Source organism: Homarus americanus, unplaced genomic scaffold (genome assembly GCF_018991925.1).
Source record: "Homarus americanus isolate GMGI-L3 unplaced genomic scaffold, GMGI_Hamer_2.0 scaffold7626, whole genome shotgun sequence".
Taxonomy (NCBI): domain Eukaryota; kingdom Metazoa; phylum Arthropoda; class Malacostraca; order Decapoda; family Nephropidae; genus Homarus; species Homarus americanus.
The window spans coordinates 16,157,118-16,166,588 of NW_024718273.1; the positions used below are offsets into that span (position 1 = coordinate 16,157,118).

A 9,471-nucleotide genomic window follows, 5' to 3' on the forward strand; every position below is an offset into this window, starting at 1 on the left:
TCGTGGTGCGGGTGCTCCTGTCCTCCTGTCTCCCGAGAACGAGATGATTCCAAGGTTGAGGTGGGTGTAGATGAGAATTACTACATGAAGGCGGGGCTGTGAGGAGGGCACGGTATGTGTTCACCAGTCAGCCCAAAGACTACATGAAGCTACAAGACCTCTTTCAGGTAGGTCTCACACGTGGAGTGATTCAGATAGGTTGTGTAGACAGCCTTCAGGTAGGTAGAGCAGACTGAGTTTTCAAAGTAAACTCGTGATTAAAGCTTTACCTTTTCAGACTACAGACACAAAGTTCAGATACAGACTTTTTTTATCAAAGATCTTCACTTTCCACTCATCTCTTCTTCTACCTTCATTCAGTTGCTTAACCTGTATTGTTTTCTTGTTCTGTCCTTCGCCAGTTTGGAGAAGGAATGGGGGACGGGCAACATCCTACTGGCTGAGACATCCTGCAACCTGAAGCCATCCACTGAGCTTGGTGCGCCGGAGAGGTAAGATGGTAAACCTGCCTGTAGGTATACCGCAGGAGGCCGTGTGTGCCTGTAAGTATACCGGGAGGCCGATGCCCAGGTGTAACGTAGAGGCCTGTGTGCCTGGAGGTACCAGGACGTGAGTGCCTGTAGGTATACCGCAGGAGGCCGTGTGTGCCTGTAAGTATACCGCAGGAGGCCGCATGTGCCTGTAGGTGTAACGTAGGAGGCCTCGTGTGCCTGTAGGTGTACCGCAGGAGGCCGTGAGTGCCTGTAGGTGTACTGTAGGAGGCCGTGTGTGCCTGTAAGTATACCGCAGGAGGCCGCATGTGCCTGTAGGTGTAACGTAGGAGGCCTCGTGTGCCTGTAGGTGTACCGCAGGAGGCCCGAGTGCCTGTAGGTGTAGGCCGTGTGTGCCTGTAAGCATACCGCAGGAGGCCGTGCCTGTGGTATACCGCAGGAGGCCGTGTGTGCCTGTAGGTGTAGCGTAGGAGGCCGTGTGTACCTGTGTACGGTAGGAAGCCGTGTGTGCCTGTAGGTGTACCGTAGGAGACTGTGTGTGCCTGTAGTTGTACTGTAGGAGGCCGTGTGTGCCTGTAGGTGTACCGTATGTGTGCCTGTAGGTGTACTGTAGGAGGCTGTGTGTGCCTGTAGGTGCCATGGGAGACTGTGTGTGCCTGTAGTTGTACTGTAGGAGGCCGTGTACCTGTAGGTACGGAGGCTGTGTGCCTGTAGGTGTGGAGGCTGTGTGTGCCTGTGGGTGTACTGTGGAGACCGTGTACCTGTAGGTGTACGGTAGGAAGGTGTGCCTGTAGGTGCACGGTAGGGAAGCCGTGTGTGCCTGTAGGTGTACTGTAGGAGGCCGTGTGCCTGTAGGTGTACTGTAGGAGGCCGTGTGCCTGTAGGTGTACTAGGAGGCCGTGTACCTGTAGGTGTACGGTAGGAAGCCGTGTGTGCCTGTGTGTACCGTAGGAGGCCGTGCCTGTAGGGTGTGCGGTAGGAAGCCCTGTGTGCCTGTAGGTGCACTGTAGGAGGCCGTGTGTGCCTGTAGGTGTACCGTAGGAGGCTGTGTGTGCCTGTAGGTGTACGGTAGAGGCCGTGCACCTGTAGGTGTACGGTAGGAAGCCCTGTGTGCCTGTAGGTGTACCGTAGGAGGCCGTGTGTGCCTGTAGGTGTACCGTAGGAGGCTGTGTGTGCCTGTAGGTGTACCGTAGGAGGCTGTGTGTGCCTGTAGGTGTACTGTAGGAGACCGTGTGTACCTGTGGGTGTACGGTAGGAAGCCGTGTGTGCCTGTAGGTGCACGGTAGTGGCCGTGTGTGCCTGTGTGTACTGTAGGAGGCCGTGTGCTGTAGGTGTACTGAGGAGGCCGTGTGTGCCTGTAGGTGTACAGGAGGCCGTGTGTACCTGTAGGTGTACGGTAGGAAGCCGTGTGTGCCTGTAGGTGTACCGTAGGAGGCCATGTGTGCCTGTAGGTGTACCGTATGTGTGCCTGTAGTTGTACTGTAGGAGGCCGTGTGTGCCTGTAGTTGTACCGTAGGAGGCCGTGTGTGCCTGTAGGTGTGCCGTAGGAGGACGTGTGTGCGGTAGTGTGTACGGTAGGAGGCTCTTTATACTTAGGTTTAGACCAACATCGGGCAGACGCCAGGTAGGACTCACGTCCTGTTTCTTTGAGAGGTGTTCCTCAGATGTTATTGCATTACACCATTCCCCAGGATGTGACCCACAACAGCCGTCTTACAACCAGGTTCCTACTCACTGCTGGGTGAACAGAGGCAACGGGTGTAAAGAGACCTGCCTAGTTTCTCGCCCTACCCGGGGAGTTTCAGTATATATCACTAGACCGTGAGGGTCTTCATATGTACCATAAGAGGACATGTGTACTGTACCTGTGTGTAACGTTAGAGTCCACGTGTACGCGTGTGTGAGCTCTGAAGGGGCGGACTTCCCATAAATTCGATTTCGTCAGTGCTTTTCCGTCAGTGAGGGCGTTGACTTAGTACGTTTTGCCACAGCCTGGCGCAGCAGAACCCGCAAGCGGTAGTGTGGTACGTCATGACATCACAGGTGGTGGACTTGCGACAGGGTGTGGCTGGTCGCCTGCTGGAGCACTACCACAACCTGAGGGTGGTGACGGTGGACCTGCGTCAGGTGTTCTACAACACACCACTGATGGACCTGTACACCTCCACCGCCTGGAACCACAACACCAGTGAGTTATCACCACAAAATGAGTGACACACCTCTGAGTTACTGACACACCACTGAGTTACTACCACACTATGAGTGACACACCACTGAGTTACTGACACACCACTGAGTTACTACCACACTATGAGTGACACACCTCTGAGTTACTGACACACCACTGAGTTACTACCACACTATGAGTGACACACCACTGAATTAATAACACTCTGTGAGTGATACAACGGAGTTCCTTGGAGTTCCCGCCCTGATCTCTTGTGCTTACTCAACGTTCATTCTTTCTAAGCTCACCTATGCTTCCCTTGCCTAGTCTTCATTCTTAATTAAATTCCACACAGCGAAAATTCATAGAAAAAGTGCAGAAGGAGCCGCCTCAGCTCTTTCTGATCATCACCATGACCTCATCTGCAAGTTTAAGGAGAAGCTTCTGCACCATCCTCGCTATCATCTTCTGCTCCCACCCGAGATCCCTCGTCCGAGAATTGCTGTTCGACACCACAACCACATCCAACCCATACTAGCACGTTCTGATCGCTATAAGAACAGCCCAGTCCCAACCATTGTAAAAATTATCAACAACTCGTAGTTAACCAGTGCGTTTAGTCCCAGCCAATCTCACTTCTGTACTGTTACTATGCTAAAAATGATCTTCTCCCCACCTTGTTATTATATATCATATTTGTACAACTTATGTCACTTATATATTATTTGTCAATCAAGTGATCCATTCCCAAATTATGTAATCTTTATCATCTCTGTTTACTGTATATTTTCAGCTCTATGGCTTTCAAATTCTTTAAATACGCAGTTAATTGTAATTATTATAAACACACACACACACACACACACACACACACACACACACACACACACACACACACACACACACACACACACACACACACACACACACACACACACACACTCACACACACACACACACACACACACACACACACACACACACACACACAGCTAACTCTAAAGTTGGGTATTGAAGGCAGTCGAGTACAGCACCTGCCATGTTTGCCTCCTTGTTCACCGAAGGTTGAGTTTATAGAAGTACTGTACCAAACCTCTCCATAACTGACCGTCAGTCCTACGAGATCAACTTTCAGCAGAATCTGATATACCCAAAACAACTCATCTAGCCTAATCTAAAAGACCCAACGATAACCAATACTTTAGATATCCTTGCCGAGATATGAACTAACATATCTTAACCCAATTTGGAATACCCTAACTCACCCGAACCAGCCACAAACTAACTTAAACTGATTTATCTCACCCTAACCAGACAGAGTCCTGACCTCAATTGCATTTCGGGAGGATAAACTTCTTCCTCTTATGCCTAGCACAGCAAAATCTAACGTTTGTGTCTTCTTCCTTCGTCAGCGTGGCCAGCAGTAAGTCTCAGTGACATGATTCGCCTGGCGCTGGTGTGGCAGGTTGGGGGCCTATACAGCGACAATGACGTGGTGTGCATCGCTTCTCTCACCCACCTGAAGAACGTCATCGGCATCGTCAGAGAAAAGAGGGTGAACGGCGCCGTGTTTCACTTTGACAGACATCACCCTATGCTGGAGGCCTTCATGAAACAGCTTAGTGAAGTCTTCAGCGTAAGTGATGTTTAGCGAAGTCTTCACTTGAGACTATTTTTTATTTCTTCTCTCCAGTTCATTTCGTTCACTCAGTATATAGAGACTACTACGTTCACTTCTGTTCACACATAGAGAGTATGATCACCAGCTAGAGCTTAAGAGTTGATCAGTTATGTGGATCACTCTACGATCATCTCAACCTACTCTCAATACACAAATAAAAACACATGACTTTTTGCCGCTCTCCATCTGGCGTTACTTCCCCACTCTTTGTAGCCGTGTTTGGTGCTGTCTGAGTCATCCTAATGTATGTTCATGATGACTGACTATACGATAACTTTTTTCCTCGCCGGGTAGTTTTATATTCCAATACAACCAGCGCAACACTAACCCGTTGTGACCACATCTTGACTACCAATGGTTCTTCATTTACATTTTTATACAATTGCATTTGTTTGTTTTAATGAGTTGATGAAATAACGACACATTATCAGATTTTATCACCATCAAGGAAGTGTTATTTGTCATACAAGTTAGTCATACAATAATCACTATATGAAACAGGGACCCTAACTCTAATTCTTACATTAACGCGCAGTTCATTTCATTATGTTTCGACTCTTACAAACTCTACAATTACGAATTTCTATAATTGGCCTAATTATGACAAATTACGAAGTATGAAGTTACGTATTATACATTTTCCTACATAAATCATGAAATCAACGGATAATCTGAGGTATATATTTGTCTTCCCTTATAGCCCAATGTGTGGGGGGTAAACGGACCAGATATGGTGTCGCAAGTGTTAACGACCGCATGCGGCAAGGACTTGGAGGCTGGGACCCAGTGTCGAGGGCTGACACTACTGAGCACACGAGCCTTCTACCCCTTGCCTGTTAATGCGTGGAGTAACTTCTTTATACCTCTCAGGGGCGTGGATGTGCGTAAGGTAAGTGGTGCAGGACGTGTCTGTGTTAAGATAGTGGTGCAGGACGTGGCTGTGTTAAGATAGTGGTGCAGGACGTGGCTGTGTTAAGATAGTGGTGCAGGACGTGGCTGTGTTAAGATAGTGGTGCAGGACGTGGCTGTGTTAAGATAATTGGTGCAGGACGTGGTTGTGTTAAGATAGTGGTGCAGGACGTGGCTGTCGTGAGATAGTGGTGCAGGCGTGGTTGTGTTAAGATAGTGGTGCAGGACGTGGCTGTGTTAAGATAGTGGTGCAGGACGTGGTTGTGTTAAGATAATTGGTGCAGGGGGGCGTGGTTGTGTTAAGATAGTGGTGCAGGACGTGGCTGTGTTAAGACAGTGGTGCAGGACGTGGCTGTGTTAAGATGGTGCAGGACGTGGCTGTGTTAAGACAATGATGGTGCAGGGCGTGGCTGTGTTAAGATAATTGGTGCAGGACGGGGCTTTGTGTTAGATAATTGGTGCAGGACGTGGCTGTGTCAAGATAGTGGTGCAGGACGTGGCTGTGTTAAGATAATTGGTGCAGGACGTGGCTGTGTTAAGATAGTGGTGCAGGACGTGGCTGTGTTAAGACAGTAGTGCAGGACGTGGCTGTTAAGATAGTGGTGCAGGGGCTGGCTGTGTGTTTGAGATAGTGGTACGGGACGTGGCTGTGTTAAGACAGTGGTGCAGGACGTGGCTGTGTTGAGATAGTGGTGGGACATTGGCTATGTTAAGATAGTGGTGCAGGACGTGGCTGTGTTAGATAATTAATGGTGCAGGACGTGGCTGTGTTAGGAACAGTGGTGCAGGACGTGGCTGTGTTAAGATAGTGGTGCAGGACAGGGGCTGTGTTGAATGGTGGTGCAGGGACGTGGCTGTGTTAAGATAGTGGTGCAGGACGTGGCTGTGTTAAGATAGTGGTGCAGGACGTGGCTGTGTTAAGATAGTGGTGCAGGACGTGGCTGTGTTAAGATAGTGGTGCAGGACGTGGCTGTGTTGAGATAGTGGTGCAGGACGTGGCTGTGTTAAGATGCAGTGGTGCAGGACGTGGCTATGTATGGTGGTGCAGGACGTGGCTGTGTTGAGATAGTGGTGCAGGACGTGGTTGTGTTAAGATAGTGGTGCAGGACGTGGCTGTGTTAAGATAGTGGTGCAGGACGTGGTTGTGTTAAGATAGTGGTGCAGGACGTGGTTGTGTTAAGATAGTGGTGCAGGACGTGGCTGTTAAGATAGTCTCTTGCTTACAACAGATATCCCCAATAAACATTAAGTAATGTAGTGTAAGTAATTGTTACCTGAGATTTTATACTTAAATTTCTGACTTATAAAAAATAATGTTTCTATAATGTCAAATATGATAAATTTCAAATTATCTAAAACTTACCTGATTATGTCAATACATCACCATAAAGATCTACTCCTTAATGTCATATTCTAATTCACTTCATTCATTAAACTTTTATCTGGAGTAAAATTTAATCTGATTCATAATATTTTTACCAATTGCGAAATGTTTCCTTTTTTTTTAACGATATGGTATGATTATGTTACGTCACCTTTAATGCCTTCATATACGACAGATGTTTCCCAACTCGTACGTGATCCACCTGTGGAACAAACTGAGTCACTCTACCCCTATCTTCAAGGACTCCGGGATGTTGTACGACGAAATTGCCAAGGTCTTCTGTCCCATCACCAGGGAGGGCGCCCCCAGCGTGTACTGACCCTCCATAACTACTCCACCACTGCTCCATCACTACCCCACCACTACTCCATCACTACACCATAACTACTCCATCACTACTCCATCACCCCCATTAATAATCCATCACCCTCCATATCACTACTGTACCTCATCAGCTAGCACAGAGAAGCATCCGACAAGGGAACATTCTTGCACCTATAGTATTCATATATTAAGATGAATGTTCTCTATTTATCTTATCGACGAATTATGAATATATCATAATGAAAGAAATCCCTGGGTTTTTTTAATCTTCATCTTTACATTTCAGTATTTTTGTTTACATAAATCAGGGATAATCGTCTGTTAAGCTTTTAAAAAAAATGACATTTTTGCCAGATTCACATAACTTTTTGTTTTTATTGCTACAATTTGATAGATATTACTTCGTATATGAGGAAATTTTCTCTGTTTTATTAAAGACGTCATTTACCATCATGAAGTAGCTAGAGTGAGTTAGGTTAGGTTATGTATGAAACTATTCTTTCATATGTATCAGGCAGCCGCTCCTCCTCTGCCGTGAATTGCTACTTAGCAACTGTATCGGTCGCAGTATTCTTACACCAAGCAGGAAACAAGGCGGCATCGCGGACTCATTGTAGCCAATCAAGTCGCCGCTGCCGTGAAATTACCCCAAATTCCTTGTTTTACCATCAACAATTGGACATGTCTATTATAGGTTACTTTTTTTTTTTGCGAAATCGGTTATTTTGCAAAATTACCGGCATGCACGCCGGTAATTTTGCAAAATAACTTACAAACAGGCTAACCAAAGTTAAAAAAAAAAGAACAGGACCACTTAACTGTGTATCAATCTACACGAGCCATCCTAACCTAACCTATCCTCTCCTCTCATTTAGCCTAACCATATGGTTAGGTTAGTTTAGGTTGTCTGTTTGTAAGTTGTTTTGCAAAATTACCAATATGCATGCAGGTAATTAAAAAAAAACGATTTCGCAAAAAAAAAGCGTGACATAAACAGTATTTACCGTCATGTACAAGTTGTTCTCAATATTCTCAGGGCTGTTCCCCTCCAAAGGTGCTGGCATATAGAAGCATCTTTGTGGTGTGATGGGAACTAAGTAGTCAGTTCGTTCAAGGAACGAGTTATTAATTATGTTTATTCGTTTTCATCTTACAAGTGTTATGTTAGGTTTGTATTATGTTCGTTTGTGATATGTATTGTTGTAGGTTATATAGTATATTGTTGTATTGTAAATTATGCATTACTTGTGTCAATGTTTACATCCTGGCAACTCTGTGAAATTAATTAGTAAGTCTACCGGTAGCTGTCACTGACTCTGCTTCTTAACGTGCTGTTGTTCTGCTCTGTTCTGTGTACGCGTATCCGGTCATCTCACAGCTAAGTTTACTTTGTGTATATGGATTAGGATTATAATTATAATGTATAGTATGATAGTTAACACTTATTCCTTGTGTTAAGTGTAGGATTAGAGGTTCTTGTCTTTTTGTCCCCGTTGTTCCTCAGTTGTAGTTGATGTACTTTTATTTTCACCTTTCTGTGTATATGAGGGCCGTACCAGGGGGGGGGGGAGGCTCTGGGTGTCCGAACCCCCATTTTCATCAGAAAATTCCAATATTTTTTTTTTCAATGCAGTATTGTACTAAGGCGTTTTTTATAGTAAAAATTAATTACTATTGACCTCAGAATATCTCCTAATATCAAGTTCACATGGCCTCAAAATGCCCATGATATGTAGCTCGCCATGTTTCCCCATCCACAATTTCTTGGACTCCCCCCCCCACCCCTTTTTTATATTACTGGATCCACTCCTGTTTATAAACTTTACAGCTATACAGTTCAGCATAAGGATATCCGACAAAGCTAGGAAAATTGCGAGGATTGGCTACAGTACAGCGCCTGCGTTCTCTAATCTATGTACACTCACGCGCCATAGTTTCAATGCACCCTCTACCCCTACTCCTGGATCGATGGAAGTCGTAACCTTGGCTTCATACCGAACGTCCCCCTACACACACTCACTTCCCCCCACCCATCGTTCAGTGTTGCAATGTGGTAGCTCGAAGCTTCGCTGGATTGTACGAAGAGCGGTTCATTTGAGAGAATATATGCACGATACAGGTTTTGTAGTGACTTCACCGCACTTTATTTACCATCACTATACTTACCATTACTATACAAGAGGGACCGTTCGGTTTGTAGCCCTGACAACGACTTCCCTCGAGCCAGGAGTGGGGGTAGAGGGTGCATCGAAACTATGCCGCGTGAGTGTACACTGTGTACCTGTAATACCCATATACATAATAAATCAACGTGAAATTCCTTGACAGTTTTACCGAATAAATATACCTCTGTCTTTCTATTTATATCTAACTACAAGGTTTTCAAATAATATTACTTAAGTCCGCCCTCTCGTGCTTTATGATGATATAAGAGAATGTAGAATATGCATAATATACTACACTATTATGGCTCATGCTGTGTCAGTCACTTCACCATACAGTACATTAAAGCATT

At 45.8% G+C, this 9,471-nt stretch overlaps 1 protein-coding gene across 1 annotated transcript; it reads left to right on the top strand.

Moving 5' to 3' along the window:
• Window positions 1-1,879: 1,879 nt before the first annotated feature.
• On the top strand, window positions 1,880-7,715 carry LOC121859627 (lactosylceramide 4-alpha-galactosyltransferase-like). Its single transcript, XM_042356559.1, has 4 exons — window positions 1,880-2,679; window positions 4,071-4,294; window positions 5,040-5,228; window positions 6,808-7,715. The coding sequence occupies exons 1-4, from the start codon at window positions 2,523-2,525 to the stop codon at window positions 6,949-6,951; spliced, it is 714 nt and encodes a 237-aa protein (XP_042212493.1). The 5' UTR covers window positions 1,880-2,522; the 3' UTR covers window positions 6,952-7,715.
• The last annotated feature ends 1,756 nt before the right edge of the window (window positions 7,716-9,471 follow it).